General features: G+C 40.9%; 1 protein-coding gene across 12 annotated transcripts in view; it reads left to right on the forward strand.

The window, feature by feature from the left end:
• Positions 1–21,236, forward strand: part of LOC125898059 (RNA-binding protein Musashi homolog 2) — a 302,500-nt gene that overhangs the window by 213,417 nt on the left and 67,847 nt on the right. For all 12 annotated transcript variants that reach the window (XM_049591666.1, XM_049591667.1, XM_049591665.1 and 9 more), the window contains one exon: positions 8,216–8,298. In XM_049591666.1, coding sequence (XP_049447623.1) covers positions 8,216–8,298 — 83 coding nt within the window. The remainder of the gene's footprint in view (positions 1–8,215; positions 8,299–21,236) is intronic.

Genomic DNA, 21,236 nt, shown 5'->3' on the forward strand with positions numbered 1-21,236 from the left:
CATATTTTAAACACATGCGTTACCATATGTATGGAAGAGCATGTTTCATATCAAAGCTCTCATTATAAATTTGGAACCATTTCCAGCTCTGACCCAACCATATCCCTGAACACATAACAAGAAAGAGAAATGCATAAAAAAAGAACATATTTATGTTGTGATCTCATCTCAGTCTTCTGAATCACTGAAACAGTGCTCATGGCTCACGACTGTACACCTCATCTTCACTTTTCCTTTCACATGCATCAAAGCAGCCACATTTATTTATTTATCTCACTGTGTCTGTCTGTCTATCCCTCTCTGTGGGTTTGTCATTATATTAACAAATAATAAGCAAAACCTGCATTTTTGTTTATTCAGTGTCAACTCATAAGTTGAAGGTGGAGGTGCCTTTACAGTCGGTGTAAGAGCTGATAGGTTGATCCTTGAATATGTACCGCTGGACACTGCTTCTGCAGTGATATTGTATAAATATGATCATGCAAACGTTATGTTAATTGAATACATGTGGAGTACAAAAACTCAGACATAGTTGATAGAGTTGTTCATGACTGTTTAAAACATTGTGAGAACACTGAAAGGTCAGCCAAGATGAACCAAACCACATAAACACTGTGCTGAGTTTGAATCAAATTAGATTTCTAAACTTAGTTTTGCTTTTAACTGTCAACCCTCTGAATACTTATTAGTGTTAGTATGTCCATACTGATTCTCAGTGTAGTATTTGTTTTAGCAAAACATGTCTAATGCGCCAGATCATTTTCAGCATTTTCAAGCACAGTTTTTTGAGCGAAGCAAGTACTTTCCTAATTTTTCTCTTCCTCTATTCTCTTTCCCCTGCTATATATGCCCTGCGCTGTTAGAGAGTTCATGCCGTTAACTGTATTAAACAGGGGATTAACGCCCGGGGCTCTGGGTCTCTAGTAATAGCAGTCGGAAATACTGATCAAAGGCCTCTAACTGTGCCGTGGGTGTTCGGACTGCCTCTGTCTGCTTCTCTGCATTACAAGAAGATGGGGCTTGGAGGCTGGGGCACGCAGGCAGACAGGCAGTGCAGGAGCTTTCTCTAGACCCTCTCCTGATTGGACAGATGAAGGTTGGATCATGCATAATTAGAGCAGGATAACCAGTTCAGTAGGGGAGGTAACGGGAGGCAGTTGCTGCTGCAGGTGGGGTTGCACCAATGACCTTTTGCAGCCAAGCACACATGTACAGTACGTATTATGTGTGTGCGTGTGTGTGTATTTTGTTTTTGTGCATGTGCAGTGCCCAATGGGGGGTGGGGGGGGCTCCATTTCCTTCCTGCTGCGTCCCAGAGGACACGTCTGACACTTCCTCCAGGTTGCCCCACTTCCTTGCTCAGTGTTGACGGGGCCGGCAGTCAGAACAGCTCAGCAGCAGGCTCCTCTCATTAGATGCAGTTTTAATCAGGAGCAATATCCAGCCCCTATTGTCTAAGCATTACATATACATATTTATGGGTTTTGGATGATTAAGAGGCTACAGCAACTCAAATAATAACGCTGAACGTTTATTTATTGCCCATAACTAGCATTACAGTTGTAGTTGTATATGCTGGGATGTGTAAGGCATTTTCTGCCTTGTGTCTTGTGTTCATTTACACTCTTAATAAGACATTTCCTTTTCTCTTTCAATATTTTTTCTTATTTCAACAATAATACAATTATACAATACAAGACTGTTAAAACAAAAGAAAATCAAATCCATAAAACAAGAAAAATCAGCAAAAGCAGTAGTCACAACTAGATGTGGTTTGTATGTAATTATTCTGTGATATTTGTAACCCCAAAACTTATTACTCTAAACCAGGGATCTTCAACATTTTTCAGGCCAAAGGACCCCTTAGCTGAAAAAGAGAAGGAGCAGGGACCCCCTACAGCAGCGGTTGTAGTACAGCAAGGTGTGTTAGCCTCACCCTCTGCTCTTTCACTGGTGGTTTCTGAGGTGGACTGTGTATCAGAGTCTCTTGCTCAACAAGTTTCAAAACAAGCCATCATGGCTCACAAGAATGTCTGTACACTTGGAATGATAATGTAATCAATCTGCCAATATGTTTCAATAGTACTTGAACGTTAGTTAACTAATTAGGACAATTGATGTTAGCTAATAACATGTTGGATTTATGTTAATGTGTGTTTTCAGACACATTTCAGGCACCCAGTAGCTCTGTATGTAAAAAGGCAGTGTCCTTGCTGCAGCAGCCACGGGTTCGATTCCAGCCCGCGGCTCTTTGCTGCATGACATCCCCTCTCTCCCCCTTTCATGTTTAATCTGTCCTGGCCTAAAAGCCCAAAAATCGTCTCTAAAAAAAAAAAAAATTATATTATGTATATTTCAGACACATTTAATTTAAAAAAAAACCGAACAAACAAAAATCCCAAATTAAAACTTTGAATGTCAAGCAGTAATTTGGCGACCCCTCTGCAGTATCTGTGAGGAACCCCTAAGGGTAGTGGACCCCTTGTTGAAGACCTCGGCCCAAAACCATTCCTCTTCAAGATATACTGCTATTATGGATCAGTCCCTTAGAAACTTTTCAAGAGTACCTTTTAACACATAGGATGGTTTTTTCAATGGCAAATTGGATATATGTTTTTCATACAATGCTAAAACGTCAGGGGGCTCCTCATCTAACCATTTATTTAATATGGTGAGGCGTTCGGCATACAAAGTGATTCTATATGTTTGTAATTGTTTTCTAGTCCCAGTACCATATTTTCTTAATCTTGCTTAGGACTGACAGTCTAATGGTTACAGTTTTAGGGCACAATCACATAAGATGACAGTTATTTCTACATTTCAGACATAAAATAGAGCACATAGGATTATTTGCATCAAATAGCTGGGCTAACATTTCCTTTAAAAAAAAAAACTCCCTGTAAATTCACTCCATGCTCAACATTGACCTAGAAAAGTGTGGATAATAAGCTCCGGGTCTATGCTTAGTATATCACAGATAATACATATGTGCTTTACATGTGCTCTCATCTATTTATTGCAGTGTACTTAGCTGCAGTCATTAGGGAGTTGGGGGATGCCTGCTACCTGCAGCTGTAAATTTATATCACCCTTAACTCTGCCTCATGTTCTCACAAGATCTTTACAGCAATAACTAAAAGTACTGCTGGTAATAATACCCCTCCTACAGCCAGCTCTGCTTCTACTAGCTTGTATTTTATGACAAACACCGCTGAAAGGAAAGAATGTTTAGTGTAGGTACATATTTTAGAAAATATCTGTGGTGTGGATGTGGAGGACGTGGAGGCCTTCAAAAGGAAAGCATTTAAACACTTTACATTGGTGGTTAATGCATACAAGAAGCCTATTAATTTTAAAACTTAATTTAAAGCTGCAACGCCACTTTTCAAGTCATTTTTGCTGCATCAATTTGCAACTTCCTCCATTATCTGCGTCTGGCAGAATCAGCTTTTTTTTCCAGGTTGGGTTGGGCCGGGGGGGAGCAAAGGGGGGGCGGAAAGCGTTTGAGCAACAGAGGCAGAGAAACCTGGAATGAGTGTGAAATAAAGACCGAGTATGATGAAGGTGGTAAAAGGCCGTGAAAGTAGGCTCCCTGCCGATTCTGTGGAGCGATGAGATGAGGCCGAGCCCAGTCCTGGCTAATAAGTGTGAGCAAGTGCAGCCAAGAGGCCTCAGCCAGTAGCCACACAACACCTATTATCAGCCTTGCTACCAAAAAATCCATGTGTTTCCATTTACAGGGTATTGTTTAAGCTGTGTGTGGGAAGGTTGTTCAGTGTGAGCGTGTTGACACCTCTCTCCTTGTGTCTGTCAGTGCTGACAGTCTTTAATAGTCTCGTTGAGGTCAGCCTCCTGCCATGTGTGGATAGTTTGAAGAAAAGAGCCGGGATGCATGAGGACAATCTCGCTCTGCTGACACCCTGCAGAAGGAGGATGGGAGAGAGAGGAATGCTTCTGTTGGTGCTATTTTGTGGCCTGTAATTGTCTGTAAGGTCTGTAAAATAGGATAGTAGAGCAAAGGACTGCACCGTAATGGTGGGGCCAGAAGTTCAGACAGTCCACAGGGGACTGACCAAGAAGGCGTGTGCTGAGCCAATGAGAGAGAAAAATAGGGATGTTTGTTGTGTTTTTTTGTGTGTGTATGTGTCCAGGACACATTCCAATAGTAGTGTACACTACGGCAAAATGTCTTTTTGTTCATTTAAACAGATCCAGTCATGGGTGGAAGGGCCCTGCTGGTCGTAGCTGTGGTAGTCTTGGCCCTGACCCCAGTGGGTATAATGGTGCAGTGGAAAATGTCCTGTCAGTTGATGGAGGAGCTGCCTGTAGCAGCAGGAAGGAGTGTGGCGACAGGGGCCATGTGTGTTAACCTCTTTCCTTGTCACTTTTTCTGTCTTTCTCCCCACCCCCCCTCTCTTTTCATCTACACCTTTTTCTCTTTCCCTCTCCGCCCTCGTTCCCCCCAGACTCCACTCCCTCTACCTACACTCCTCCGTGACAAATTACTCCTGGCGGTTGATTTGTTGGTTGTCAAAAGTGCTCCTTGCGCTGGCATGAAGGTGGGGTGAGCAGGAGAAGAGGGTGCAGCCACCTCCTCTGTTCTGCCTGTCGTCATCACCGGTCCCTTGTCTCCCCCCTTCTCACACGTGTGTGTGTGTGTGTGTGTGTGTGTGTGTGTGTGTGTGTGTGTGTCGCCACAGCTCGGTGTTGAGATGTCTCAGTGGAAATTGATATTCTGTCTCCCTGTTGTCCGTGTTTAATCAGCTCACACATTAGGTTTCCAACCCATCTTTTGACAATGCTGTTTTGATATGTTCTAGCTTGTGTCTGTAGCAGGAGTGGGGTTGGGGAGAATCTTTTGTTATTTATGGAGGAGGAGCTGGAGGAGGAGCAGAAAAGAAATTTGACAGTGATTAGGGCTGTACAGAATAGTTTGAAGCTTCGAAGCTTTATTCCTAATCTTGACATTCAAAATCAACATTCGAATCCTGTGTAGGTTTACTTTTCTCTTTTTTTTACATGTCTTTATCTAGTTGAATCCCGGTATTTCTGTACAGCTGCAGATAAAGATCAGGCAACACTAATATTAGCTACTTATAAATTAGGATTGTTTACAGCTCTTGTGATCCAAACATTTCCCATAACTCCAGAGTGTTATAGTTAGTTCAGAAGTCAAAAACGTGTTGAAAGAGGATAGATGGAATCATTTCCGCAGTTCCCATCATGTCTTTATTTAACCAGGTATTGTGCTTAAATTCATATTTGTTAGTGTTTAGCCTTTCAAAATCAACAGTTTTAACTACGATCAAAAAACTGTTCGAAAACTCTCCTGCTTGCTGCACACAAAGAGAGGCACACACCTGTATTAACAAGGTCGTCTAGCAGCAATCCAAGAACACCATAAATTATACTTATTCATAAACAAAAGTAAATGTAATAAAAAAAAAGACTTAACTCATTTAACTGTTTGGATTTTATTTTTTATTTTTTTTTTTTTTAGGGTGACGGAATCTAACAGACGTTCAAAGCTTCATTGGAAAACCTCAGTGGAAGCTTCAAATGTTAAAAAAAGATTTTTTTACAGCCCTACCAGACAGACACAAACACTAGGACAAAACTATCGATGGCAGTGTTTATGGCTGGCTAGTAGACAGCAGCTCGTAATAAAGAAATCTTTCTGGATGAACTGATAAATTTATAGAATAAGCCACTTGGGATACTAATCTATCATAGTACACTTCATTTTGCCACTTGTCTTATAGTATGTGAATATGAAGACTGTGCTTAATATTTATCAACACATACAGAAGGGGTGGGTGATATAGATTAAATGCGTGGTTGGATGTAAGTGATATATGTGATTTTTACATTGTGACGTCAGTATGATATGATCAATGTTGTAAACTGTGAATATATAAATTAACCAAATAGGAATTGGCTTATCCAGTGAATTAAGTATACCTTAAAAGTAAAAAGGCATTTGATATATTATTAACATAGATTCCAAAAGATTCCAAAAAAAGTACTGCCATAAAAAAAGTCCTACATAATCAACAATGGCACAAAGTACATTCACAAAGTAGTATCCATAAAGTAGTTAAAATTACATCTACCTTCACCAGCTGCAGTATTAAATGCCCAGTGTGTAGGATTTAGGGAGATATATTGGCAGAAATGGAATGTAATATTCATAACTATGTTTTCATTAGTTAATAATCACCTTAAACTAAGAATTGTTTTGTTTTCCCTACCTTAGAATGAGCCGTATTTATCTACATACAGAGTGGGTCCTTCTCCACGGAGTCCACCATGTTGTTTCTACAGTAACCCAGAACGAACAATTCAAACACCGGCTCTAGATAAGATTTTGTGATGGCCGCTGTAGTTCTCTACATATTTGTCACACAGGAGAAGTTTCAGTTCTACAACCTCACCGCTAGATGCCACTAAATCATACGCACAGAACCTTTAAAGCGATGTTTACACATTAATATAGCAATACTCATAACCCAGTCTTGTAATATATATATATACATATATATATATATATATATATATAGGAATATATATATATATATATAGGAATTGGGCCATTCTGCATAATAAATACTTTAGCTTTTCATACTTCAAGTATATTTTGATTCTAATACTTTTGTACTTTTACTTGTACTTGTAACATAGTAGTTTTACACTGTACTACTGCTACTTTTATTTAAGAAATAGAAGATGTGAGATAGTTGTTAAATTGATTTGTTCATAAACAGAAAAATAATCATTTTGAAAGATGAGTGATTGCTCCATTTTTTTTTTTTTTCAAGCAAATGCAGCAGACATTCTTTGGTTTCACCTTGTCTCATATTTTCTGCTTCTCACTGTTGTACCTAATTGTAAACTGAATTGCTTTGGTTGGACTAACAAGACATTTGAACATGTCCCCTTAGACAGAAGGAAACTGTGACGGGCATTTTCCGCTATTTTCTGGCACTTTATAGACCAAACAATTGATGGATTAAATAAGAAAATAATCTTCAGATGAACTGATGCTGACAATGATCATTAGTTGCTGCCCTGGTATAAACAGCACAACAAAATCTGTGATGGTGTGTGAATATGTGCACATGTGCAGCGTACCAGGCTCTGAAAAGCTCTCCCTCGAGTCTTTGACCTTGAGTTTTGTCCTGTGAAGTGGATGATGACTGTGAGCTGATGCCTGAACACATGAATTTGTCTTGACTTGTATGAATAGGACAATATTCACCATTCAGCTCAGTCAACAGGTAATATTTGAACTGTTGTCTCCCATTAGTGTATCATTACCTTTTCACATTCAGTAGGTGACTATTTTTACTCTATCCTCTGATGTTCCCTGACATTAAATTGACGGTGACGTCTGTTGAGTGTGTGTTAGTCAGATGGGATGTTGTCTGCAGTGACGGCAGTTTAAGCTCAATCCGAGGTGATTTTTATTTCATCACGGGGTGTTTGCCATTTTTGAAAAGAAACTCATCTCCTTTCAGTCCCACTTGCTGCCTTATTCACTAACTGTTTCTCTTTTGTGCAGTTTCCTCTTTTGCAAAAGTGATAGAATATCAGTTTTCCTTTCAACCCCGGCTATACAGACGCTAGATTGCTTTGTGCATCACCATCAAAACACAGAGGAGAGCATTGCAATCCACTTGTGTTCAAAAGTCTGAAACCATCTTGTCTCTCTGTCTTTGTGTTAAAAGAGGGGTTAAGCTTTTATCCTATAAATATGGCATGAAAATCCCACTGTCAACGACGCATTCATTCTAAGGCCTGCATTAACATAAAAACGAGGGCTTGTTATACAGTGAGATTTCAATAAAAAGAACACAAAATGCATTTAATGAAATTCAGATGCTGGGCCCTAGCTCCCTGAATCTCATTAAATGAGCTTTGTGCTGTTTTTCCATCTTCTCTTTGTAGAAGAGGTCCTCGAGTGCCCTTAATAATGTGGCAGATTTCATCATATTCCTGATTTAAAGAGGACAATGTCTGTCTTGTTCACTTGTTCTTTTCCATGCCCAAGCCAATCTCCACAGATGTACTCGCATAGTTTCTGGATCTGGCTCGTGATAATATTCCATCCTGTGGTGCATTTTTCTTTTAGTTCCTGAAGTTTTGTTAAGGCTCTCCGCTAACCCATTCTCTCCCTCTTTCTCTCCCCCTCCCTCCTCTGTCTCCCTCTGCATAGGATTTGGTTTCATAACTTTTGAGAGTGAAGACATCGTAGAGAAAGTCTGTGAAATTCATTTTCATGAAATCAATAACAAAATGGTAAGTCCACTCATTTTTTTTTCAATTCCAGGTGGGTGTTGAAGGATTAATATTTGATTTCTTCTTTCCCTTAGTATTAATAGCGGAGGAGGTGTGTGTGTGTGTGTGTGTGTGTTCATATGCACAGACTAACACACACTCATAGACACACACTCTGTGGGTCTGTGGGTCTCAGGGATGGGAAAGCAGTGGTGTGTACTGCCCACAAACCGTGAAATTGTGTGGCTGAGTTCTGCCTGTCAGGCTGAGGGACGGGAGAGTGGAGCCTGTCCCTCTCTTTCTGAATCCCCTACCACACACACGCACACACACACACACACACACACACAGGTGGAGATGTCCAGGGAAGCAACAGGGAAGCTACTGGCAGAGGCAGAGTTCATTAGTCAGGGATTAACACCTTCCACAGAGTCCCAGTGATGCTTGTTTTATTTACACCAGTAATATGGTCATCTCTGAGCACCCTACAGAGTTCAGTCACAGTTTTCCAAGTCATCATGTCCCTTATGATAATTGACAGGAACCGACTTTAGTGTAGCGACTGTGACATTAGGTCCTCCTTCACCCAGTTCCGCCCTGTAGGCCTCTTGAGAGAACCTGCATCATTTGAGCGGCTCTGTGGATAGTGATTGACTGGAGGGAATACTTGTCTTACTGCCGTTCAGTCGGGGCCCCCTTCTCTCTCAGTGTGTGTCTTCACTCTCTCCCAGCCTCTTCCTGAAACTGACTGACTGGCTATCTGACTGACAGGACCAGCGTAGTAGAACCATGTTCACCAGGGACCAGCCCAGGTCACACATGACCCCAGTATACATCCCTCTGCGTCTCTGCTCTGCATCACAGACGATGCTCAGGACTGCAACGGCGAAAAAAGCCAGAGTGTGACAGAAATAACCGTATGAAAGATATTCAGTCGCAATCAAAATGTCTCAGATCCTTTGACATGTAGGCACAGCGCTCTGTGAACACACGAATATCACACATCAACATGAAGCATGAATGCACATGCCAGAGGGTCTATTTATGCACACAAAGCAAAACAATGGATGCCAGTGCTGTCAGTCCTTCTTTTCAAACACTATTTACAACCTATTTCTGCACAATTTGTTGTGGTACAAAAATAGCTAATAAAACGTTTGTTACCAACAAATCTGATATCAAACGTCTGGAGTGCATTTCTTCATCAAGGTTGTAATTTTCCGTGTCCCTCTCCAACTTTTACCATGCAGAAAAATGAGCCTCATTTAAGTCCAACTCACAGCCCATTTGTAAGAAGTATAATTAGATAATAATTGGATTGTAAACACAAGTGCTAATTAGGGATGCAAATTTGCTTAACAAAGAGTTTGTTAAATGATGTAGTAATCGTTATTGATTCATAAAATCCCCCCCCCCCCACTTTAAGGCAACTAGAAGGAACTTTCATTTTGTGCTGATTTAGCCGCCCCTGTGGACAAAGGTGGTACTGCCCCTCCACCCCCCCGACCCCTTGTCCCTTATCTGGCTAGTGTGTGCTTTTGTTTTGGATAAGAGTGTTGAAAAAAAATGTATATTCAATAATATTTTTCTGTTTCTGTTTAACTGAGCTGTTCACAGGATATATAGAAATTAAGTAATTTATTTATCTGTAAAAAAAACAACCCCATTTTTCCACCTTGCTCTCAGACTTGCACCAAACCCACATCTTTAACGCCACCCAGCTAAACTCTTGTTACCGGCGTAATTGAAATGCCCGCGCTTCACCTCATAAACTTTGTCCTTACCTGCTGCCATTTCCTTGAGATTGCCCAGTTGGTACTGCACATGAGCAGCTCTCAACAGATACAAGAAGTAAGCGAGATGGCTTACTCCTTAGCTACTTCTATCATCAGCCCCCCCCCCCCAAAAAAAAAATACAATGTGTTTGTGTTTAACCACTACTTTACTGGCTGGACGTGGCATTTTACTTGCCCTGGGCAATTGAGCAACCCTACAACAATTACAAACAACAATAAAATTCCCCAAATAAAAGTCTTCTCCTGCTGCCTTTTAACTGGCTAACATACTGCTCATGTAAGCATCGGTCCTTGAATGGTTTTGTCAGATTTTGGTGGGGCATTGGACCCATGAAAAGGCAGTAAAAGTAATAATATAGCAACAGCCACTTTGCTCATCGATGGTCTTGTTTGCTTATGTTGGTCATATAGAGACATCACTATTAAACTGAGATTATTTCAAAGCCAGTTAAAAACTCCTTGTAGCTGCTTTAAACACATTGGCTATTTTTACAGCACAACATTCATTAAACATGGTATTTGAAACAGGAATTAAAAAGACACAAGCAAATGATCAGAATTCTGAAGGAAATACGAATAAGGAAGGAATAAGGAAATTTTTCAGTAGTCAAACACAAAAGATCAAACATTGCTAATAATTCTGTGCAACTCACAGGCCTTGTTAGAGAATATAGATTAGATGAGAGAAAGTATGCAGGATCCATCTAGCACTTAAAACATAGCTAATAATTGTTGTCTTTTTGACGGCATTAATCAGCACTTACCTGTTATCTAGAAGCATAACATACAAAAGGCTTCCCTAGTGTCCTGACAGCATACTTCATTATATTATATATATGTACTGTTTTTACCTGAGAAATAAGCACCTGGCGTCTGCATGTACAAGTTCAGCTGTGAGTTGTGAGTGTGCACAGAGCATCCACCGCTGGTCCAGTTGCTAAAAACATCCGCTCAGGTGGAACCTTCATGTGTCACAATGATGTTATTATATAGCCCAGAGAATCTTTGGCATTTCCATCCACTGCGAGTACACTTCAATCCAGAGAAGGAGATGTCGCTTAGAAGGTTTTTTTGAATTACTTTTCTGCATTATTGGAGCATTTATAAAGTTGTGTTGATAAGCATGTGGGAACATATTAAGATGTTTCCGTCATGAGAAGCATGTATGCTCCAAACCTGCAGCACCAGCAGCTGTTAAGTTGCTTATGTGTACCGCACTCTTTGCATAGAGATACAGTAACATTAATTCCTGTTAAAGTACCTTTTTTTTTAAAAGAAGCACTTTGTCGGGGGTTTCTGCCTTGCGACATTATTTAAGATAAATAACACCACTTGCCTTCCATTCATTCTCTTTCTGCCACCCATTCATGCACTGCAACTGCAGTTAATATTATAACAGAGACGTTTATGGAAAGAAATTTATAGAAAGAGTTAAGAAATTGTAGGTTATTTATATTTTTTTACCCTCTGCGCTTGTATCTTGCCAGCAACATCCAAGCTGTCTCTGATGCATCACCTCACAGTCAGTATACACACAGTCATGACAGTTACTGTTATTGTTATCAATATTTAGTAAACCCTTGCTACTGAAGGAGCTCCTTTTGGCTGGAAGCATCAAGTCTCTTGCACTTATGACCACATGCATTGTGACATGTACTTCACACAGTGTTTTTAGAAAATACAGGAAAAGCTAGTTGACTGCAAAAAGAGCATTCCTAGCCTGTGTGTAGTTGCTCATAAAAGAAAACGACACATATGGAAACCATGTGACCCATCTGGGAGTCCCTTAGCAGAAAATATGAGGATTATTGAGGGGGTACAGTGTGAAAGGACAGAGCGAGGGCCAGTTTTCTGAGGCTTTTGTCACCTATAAGGGTCCCTCTTGGCAACACCTACTGTACATTAAATTTCCTTGGACGCAGGAAATCCGCGTGTCCCTCTTCTACAAAGCGCTGACATCTTGGAATGTCGGCAAAGAGGAAAGAATGTGGAGTGTGTTAAAAGCATTTTTCAAAGGCACTTCAGGTTTTACCTCAGTCGCACAGAGGAGAGTACTGGTTATCCGGTGTCTGAAGTACCAGCACACAAAATAAAAAATGCCTCCTGTCTTCATCCTTATGAAGTACCATACAGAAATAGACCTCATCCATCCTCCCCGCGAGTGTTATCTAAGATGGTTCTTGAATAATTGATGCGGACAGAAATTCCACCCCACTTGGGAGGGTTGTGGATGTACAGGGCACCCCACCTTCTTCTTGCCCGATCTCTCAAGGGCTCTGGCAGTGTAGTGGGTCGGTGCCCACTCAGATGTGAGTGACTGGACCTTTTAGTGACTTGGTCAATCACCCTGTGTTCATGTGCCACCGAGGCCTCACTCTCAGGAGCAATTCCTCTCTGTCACTGTGAGTTCGGCCTCATTTATAATTAAAAATAGGGTGCTGCTTAGCAAGAAGCTCTTAACCTGCCCCACCAGTTGCACTCACCTCTGCAGATGTTTTAGCTAATGCAGGATTGGGATAAAAGTATGGATTATGCTGCAGGGTCCACGTAATTGTGGAGCCATTCTTCAGCTACAGCTATGCTTGTGTTAAACCCAGAAAATATTTTGGAGTAAAAATCAGTAAGCATAAGATGTTTGTCCCTTTATCACACCCCCTGGTTTCCACATATATGAATGTCTATATGATAATGTAGTAAGACAGCCACCTTAATACAACTAAGGAAAGGTCGCGAATTCCATTTCCTGAGACAGGAGTCCCTCTATCACTCCCCACCCTGCCGTTATGCATGCGCAGCTAATTCATAATAATACCTATCAAGTATTGGCTCTGATGAGCGAGCAGTGTGCCATTAAAATGGACTCACATTGGTTTTAGTCAAGTGCTTCAAGGTAATGTTCTTTAATGTGTCATTTTTAATATTCAACAGTAGCGAACGAACACAACAGGAGGGAGGAATTTTCTGTTAGTCGTCAATTTCTCACTGTGTCTTCCTGACATGACCAACCAATTACTGCGCTGAGGAGCAGAATAAGCTCCGACTCTCTGAGCCGCTGAGGAAATACTAATACAGATAGGCATTCATACATCAGCCTGTATAGATACACATATACTCTGCACAGTGTATTGATATAAGCAGATTTAAGAAAGAAAATAGCATCATGCAATATTATTATGCGTGCAGCATTTTTCTTTACAACAGCACTATATAGTGAGTTCCTTTCATTTCTGTCATTTTCCATAGAACTTTTCTTATCTGTCTTCCTGCATACAGGGTAACTTCTATATGTAAAATAAAAAAGACACAGAACAGGATTCATAATTAAGTCTTTAATTTAACAGTTAATTAATGCTCCCTTGCAAGGATATGATTAGATAATAAAAAGAAAAAGAAAAGACATTTTAAAAACCTGATATACTGACTCCTATAGTTTCTTTACCTGCAGTTATTCTCAGATTACACAGGTGGGTGACAACCAACAGGATAAAGAAGGCTACTGTAGAAAATGAAAAATTTCTTCTCTTTTTAATTATAGGTGGGGTTTTTTGCATGATCTAATTTCTTTTTGAGACAAATTCTAAACTCATTTTGTTAAGTGTTGAAACTATTGTATTATAGTCTGCTTAGACTCTTGTAGCTCTCCTTTCAGAGCAGTGAAATGTTGCAGATATTTTCTGAGTTCCACTCAGGCACTAACTCTTACCCAAGGACTCACAAATACCGTACCAAAGATACTGAGGCTGTAGTCACTAGTTAGTATATTCCGGTAAAAAACAACTGCAGTCTACATTTGCCATAGCCCAAATAGATAGGCTGTAGCCTATCCCAGCTTACATAGGGTGAGAAGTGGGATACACCCTGGATTTTGGATGACTTTCTCCCTTCCTTCAGCTATCTGCATGTTACCATTTCCACATCCCCTTCACTTCAGGAGACAACAAACACGACCTCCAAGCTAACAACTTATACGCTGAAAATGGCAAGTTTTGAAAAAGATTTTGATCATGCAATAAGGCATGCATTTTTTGTACTTTAGAATAATTGTGGTAAAGATCTACAACGCATAGAACAACTTCTGAGCGCCCCTTCCGAAAAGCCCAGGCTCCATTTTGCAGGACTCTCTTGCTCAATGTTGATCCGTCAGTCTGAATAAATTTACTACATCTTTTAATTATGGCAGCGGCATGCACCAGTTACAGTGACTTCACCAGTGTGCCAATCCGTTCCACCCACACAAGCATCTTTGATATTACAAAGACGTACAACTGTTTTGCAACATACAACTGCTTTTGTGGTGTTTTATTACACAGGGCCAATTTAATGACAGTGTTCGCCTCCCCAGGTGCAAATGTTCCACCAAAACAAGTTCTCCCCAACACTATTTTGTAAGAGCATCATCACTGTGTCCTGGGCTTAATGCTGCCTTAGACGACTGTGATTGGTTTAAAGAAACAAAAACAAACCAGAGCCTTTGTTCCCCTATAACAGAAAAATTATCTGTGATTCCTTTCTCTAGCGCTGACACAGTGCTGTGAAGATGGGTCTGGCTATGCGAGACTATCACAGGGGCTGACACAGAGACTGACAACTTTTTATGCCCACTTTTAAGTCACCAGTTACCCTATCCTACATCTTTGGTCTGTGGGAAGAAGCTGGAGAAAACCCACACTAACACTGGGAGAACATACAAACTCCATACAGAATGCATCACAGTGCTGCCCAATCCAATCCTTATAATTGTCAAATCCTCAGGGAAGTCAGCATATTTGGAGTTGTCTTTTATATGGACATTGACACAAGCAGCTATTTTTATTACTTTAACACCATGAGTGTGAAGCTCCTGATTTTGGTGTTATGAAATTTCCACCAGCTGCATGACAGTCATGTTGTTGGTGGGAAAAAAAGCAATAAGTGTCAAGGATTAGCAATCATACAAATTAAAGAGACCCCTGGCTTATGTAAAAAAAAAAAAAAAAAAAAAAAAGTATATGGTAAAAGCATTTAGTCACCTCCAGTTATCAGGGCAAGCCTGATTGTTAAACTGGGTGAAGGTACTGTTTGATGCATAGGGAAATGATTTCCTTGAATAGGTCAAACATAATGCTGCCAAAGAGCCAATTTTATGTTTATGAGATGGTAGATAATATACATTTAGCTGTGATAAAGGGTTGATAATATTAGTAGCTTGTAGCCTGTAAGCGATGTCTCCAAGCAGTGGGTTGTGTGTGATCAGCTAACCAGACCTAATTACTTTAAATCAGGCCCACCTTCTGGGTTTGTGAGTGCCAGCTGTACCAGTTCTGCTTTTGTGTGTCAAACCTACAAAACAATCAGTTGCACTGCAGATGAACATTAAAGTTTAAAGGTCTCAAACCAGAGGCTACGAAGTCAAGCATATGTTTGTGTGTGTGTGTGTGTGTGTGTGTGTGTGTGTGTGTGTGTGTGTGTATGGTGTTCACCTAGGTCTTACGTTGTATAAACCCCTATGGGACACACTTGGTTTTAGCCAAAGAATAAACTAGCTATCACTATTTTAAGCAGATTTCTGCAGAGAGAAACTGAAGTCTCTGGGTGTTAAAATGTCTTTGAAAATATTTTTTTTAAGTTAAATCTTTAACAGTGTTTGAACATCAAGTGCCTAATAAGGAAGTAGGACCACCCTTCGGAGGAGTTTTATTCCCTCATGGAGTGCTGCCTTCCAGGTTCTGGACTGTAAGTAATTGGATGTTTATCCTTCATTGAAGAAGGAAAGCTTTGAGGGATGAAGGAGGTGGAAATCCACTTCGCACTCTGCACTACATGACGTCCCATAAAAGACACATGATGTTCAGATCTGCTGATTGAGGAGGTGATGGAAGCCATTTGACGTCAGCTTGATGATCATGGCATTACTTTTGAATGTGTCTCTCAGTGTGTGTGTGGGGACAATATCATCTTGGAATATAGAAACGTGTCAACCAAACAGTTCTGGCACCACAGGGAGCACCAGGTCCTTAAAATGACCTCATATTCTGTAGCTTTTACATAACCATGCAAAGCTATCGTAATGACTCCTGTGAGATTGCTAGCCATTGAAGGCATCATTTTGCTTTACCCAAAACTTCTTACCATTATAATACATTAACCATGACTCAGTTGTCCCTGTTCTTTTATTGACCATGGATTCAAGCATTTCAGAATGGAAGGTCTGCCGTAAATACCCTATTTTATAAAATAGATGACTTGCAATTTTTTTTTGTCTGGTTCACAGGGGTCTTAAAGTGACACTTGAACCGAAATTTATTCTTTGAGTACCAGTTATTAATCTGCAAGAGGCTTGAAATATCTGTAGCTGGACTATAATGGAGAACAGAGGATCAGGGTTAATATTCTGTGAGTAATTCACAAAGTATTTTAGCTCTTAAGTGTGAGAGATATTAGAGGTAGGCCAGAGGACTGCTTTTAATCAGTCAGTTGCTGCGAGAAATGCAACTCACAAAATTTTTTAATCATACAATGACAAAAAACTTTTAAAGGTCCAGTGTGTAGGATTTAGGGGGATATACTGGGAGATATTAAATACAATATTTATAATTATGTTTTCAGTAGTGTAAAGCCACATGAAACTAATTACAGTGTTTTCGTTACCTTTGAATGAGCTGTTTATATCTATATTTGGAGCAGGGCCTCCTCCATGGAATCACTTGTTTCTACATTAGCCCAGAACAGACAAACCAAACACTGGCTCTAGAAATGGCCATTCCTGTTTTTGCATTTTTGCATTTTTACATTTTTGTGTCAGCCACCATAGTTCTCCTACATGCCTGGCACACAGGAGAGGTTTCATTTGGTTGCAGTCTGCAACTTCACCACTAGATGCCACTAAAACATACACACTGGACCTTTAAAAGCATACTTTGTTTTGGCGGGAAAAAAATCCAATCTGCCCACCAACAAGTCAAAACAGTCCAGTAACACAGGGTATAGTTTGCACAACTTGGCGCTACTGTGGCTCCAGATAAAATCAGTTTGCATTGCAGGAAGTACTTGTATGTAAATAAGTGTACTACAACTAAATAGAGCTGGTTTTGTGGCCATAGCTGGATTTAATTGGTGCTATATGTTGGACAACATTGTGAAAGTTTGAAAATGTAAATGTCTGCCTGCCTGCCTACAAACCAATTACTATAGACATAATTAGTAAGTTCATCCATGAAACATGATGTCATTGATAGCAAGTAGCAGCTGGAGAGTTCGCTCAGTTACTTAGTAAAAGAGCTACTCTTAAAAGGAAACTCTTAGTTAGGAGCTTTCGGCACCATTTAGGAGGACTTCTTGTGATAAGATAAGATCCTTTGTGAATATGGCCCCTGGTAATCTGGAAATCACAGGAATTACAATGGATTCCTTCAGTGACAAGTTTTCAAAGGAGAGGAAAGTATCAAATTGTCTGTAGAAACTTCTCAAAGGGCTCCTGCAGCAAAATCCCATTTCTGCTGCTCAGTAGATTCAGTAGTTCAAGTCCAAACACTCACAAAACTATGACTAAATGCACTGCAACTGAATCCCTCCACAACGCCCTGTCAAGCATGCATGCACGCACCTGCCATTCTTAGCTTTTTAGAATGCATGTCTCCTGCTCTTCTGTAAGACCTTTTTGTTCGCATAAAAAGTGCCAAAGAATTTAGCTTCAAAAAACACATTATTTTAACATAGCTATCCGTCAGTCAGTACTTTAACTCAACCAGTTGTTAAATGGTTGTGAGGGGACTTTTCTTTAAGTGAATAATCCCACACCACCATGCCTGATATTGTGAATTCAGAGCCGTGACATTTCCTAACTATGCAGTCTATGTGTTTTGACTGTTCAGCTGGGAGTGGGCGCTGGAGTAAATGAATCACACTGTTTCCTTTCTTCAGTCTGCCAGTCTACTGATGGAATCCATTCAGTAGTGAAGCTAATAGTAGCTGTTCACCTCCCCCTCTACACACACACACACACCACACCCACAACACTCGTCCCTGAAGGACAGCCATTGCCAGTCCATCCCGCCCACACCTTCCTGTTATACCTACAAGGTTAATATGTATAGGAGATGTATTGAAAAGGTCATAACCAGAGTGTTTCCCTGCTTTGAATCACAGGGTCTGTACATGAAAACAGAGGCAGTTGTTTGTTTTTTTTCTTCATCAGTCAGCTGGTTTACTACACAATCATGTGATCTTGTGAGGTCTGTGTATATTGCCGTATGTTTGTGTGCATACAGCATGTGCACCTCATAATTTCAATATCAAGCTCTGTTATTGGTAGATAGAGTTATTTCTGAAGGAATAATAACTTCAAAAAATCCTGATTTCATAACCAGAACAAGACAGTGGTGGAACAAAATGAAATATTCTGCAATGGCACAGAAATGTTTGTGTTTTTATGATGAAGTTGATACGGAATTTGATACTGATTTGTTTTATTGTTTATTTGTTTCACCTTGAATTTGAAAGCTTAACCAGTAGCAGGGGCTGGAAATAAGTTGAGCAAGGTATGCGATTTAGAGTAAATTTACATCTTTTTAATTTGTTTAGCCATTTAACATTTTTGTCCTAGCGCGCTGAAATGCACAAATTAAATTGAAGTTATAAATCAAGGGCATACGACTAAAGTTGTAATCTAAACTTTTAACTTTAATTTAGATATGTTGAAACGTTATGATTCTCTGTGGTAAAGGTGTGGTTAGGTTTAAGCACAAAAATGACTCGGTCATGGTTAGGAAAAGATCAGGTTTTGGCTTAAAACACCCTCATTGGGTGGCACAAAAGCCACTGGGAAAGCAGGGAGGGGTTTGTGAAAAACACCCAGGATCAGTGGCTCAGATGCCACCAGGAAATCTCGTAAAGTGTCAGCGAAAAATGCCCAGGTTGCATGGCTCAAAGGCCGTCAGGAAACACTACTATGTGTCTGTAAAAAACACCCAGGTTCAAAATCACAAACACTGCTGGGGAGCATCACAAATGGTCGCCAAAACCACGGGTGGTATTGTTTGTTGGTCTCGAACAGTGGTCTACAGCTTGGCAGCCATCTCACTTAGATGACACCACTATCCTACATTCCCTCCACCTCTCGATGACAAAATGCGCTCATATACATAATTTTAGAAACGCTGATATCCTACGTATGCAAATGTAACCTATCCGTTGTTTACCAAAATGTACAATGCCAACATTTTTTTCAGGCAACTGGCCCGTTTTATCTTATCATGCCAGAGATTCCAAGCATGAGTATCCACAGGCCGCTATATGTCAACATCTGTCTCCTTATAGCACACAGCATTTAGGGGTCATTTCCTGTTGTTGCCTTGGATTACTTTTTACTGCTGACAAACTGGGCTGCAGGTTGCTTGGACGAGATCCAAGGCCTACTTTTTTGAGCAGCCGTATGTGCCGTGATGGAGTCTGAATGAGTGCTCCAATCGCTCAAACGAATACAGTAAAGAGTTCCCAGGTGGAGTAATTTAGCCATGCAGCAAACAGTATTTCAAATAAGTTACTGAAAAGATTTAACTTTTTGAGAGTGTATAGGCTCCACTGTTTGGCTTATGTTTTCCTTCCTCCCTGACTTTATCGTTGGTTACAGAGTGACACATATCTCAAAGATAAGCTATCAACTGCAGTATGTCAGTGCAGCAGAAACCTCTCGATATATGTAGGGAACACGCAGGTTGAGGTAAATATACCTTGTCAACACTGTGGCAGGAATTCACTTCAACAGTCAGCTGTCTTGCAAACAGTGTGTGTGTGTGTGTGTGTGTGTGTGTGTGTGAGGCTCTCAGAGCTCCTATTTTCACACAAAACAATGTACCTTTCCTGGCAGTGAAGGCAACGCAGGTTAAAGGGGGCGCCTCATTTCAGAAAGATGCTTTAATACCTCCGTTCACCCCATCTAAATGGTGGATCATGATACTTTTCCCAACACAACATTGTGCTGCCTTTATAACATTGAGTCCTGCACAAGTAACACAGAAATTAATACATTTAATGTTAATAACTGTAATGTTTTCTTTCAGTTCGTGCAGTAAAAGGTTTAGTCAGTGCATTCTCATCTGCTGAACCTTTGCAATGCTTCACAGTCAGGCTCAGAATTGTCTTGCTGTCCTCTCTGTTCTCCTCTCTTTGACTTAGTTCACTCTTGAAAGCTCCTGCCTCCCTCCCTCACACACTCCTGTGTGTTTGAAGCAGGTGAACACCCACACACTCACACCACCACAGTTCCTGGCTCCTGGCTGGTTTTTTAAATCCATGACAAGGAGCCCTCTCTCTGAATATCAAAGATCGGCATCTGAGAGCATGTAGGCATGACTCACACCCGGGCCTGTCTTACTCCCAGCAGGCCACCTGAGCGTCCAACTCGTTGGATGTGGCTGGGGCTGCTGGAGGACGCTGAGCAGACACTGTCTCTGAACTAGACTGTATTTGTCACCCAGCTATGTGAACATGTGAAAATCTCAGCAGTGTACTGAGATTTCTAACCGACCCATTTGTCCCACCCAGTTCCTGCTTCCACGCCGGGGGTCATTCCCTGACGATAAGAGCGCCTGTGCTCTCTTCAGCACAATGTCAAACCATTCCAGGCGAGCAAGGAGGGCAGAGTAGCTGTGACAGCTACAAAGTGGCTGAGGGAACTGTGTACTTTAGTTGGTCTGCTTCAAATGAAAGGGCTGCTAACAGCAACAAATCACAGCTCTGCAACGCAGCAACTTTCCCTCTGTGATAGAAACCTTTTTCATTAGCGTTCCCTCTTTACATTTCTAGCTCTCTGCTGGATATACAGAGCTTGTTATACTATTCATTTAGCACAGCAACTTTGTACAGACGTGAAGTTTTATTTCGACTTGCAGTGGCACGTTGTGTGTGCCATTGTGCATGTGTGAATGTGTGTGAATAGTAATGTGCACTGCTGGCCTGTCAGAGTTGTGAACCCATTTGTATGGATGCCGGGGCTGTACCTTGGTTGAGGTGTACACAGCACTGGCGCAGTAGCCTGTCTTGTGCAGCAGGCCAGGATGACATGTGAATCGCAGCAGCCGAGAAAGCCCTGCTTAAGTGGAGGCAGTAGGGAGAAGCAGCCGAGAGCCAGGAGGCAAACAGACAAACAGATGGACAGGCTGATGCCAAGCAGGCAGTGGAGCAAAT

The sequence above is a fragment of the Epinephelus fuscoguttatus genome, linkage group LG12 (assembly GCF_011397635.1).
Source record: "Epinephelus fuscoguttatus linkage group LG12, E.fuscoguttatus.final_Chr_v1".
Classification (NCBI taxonomy): Eukaryota; Metazoa; Chordata; class Actinopteri; order Perciformes; family Serranidae; genus Epinephelus; species Epinephelus fuscoguttatus.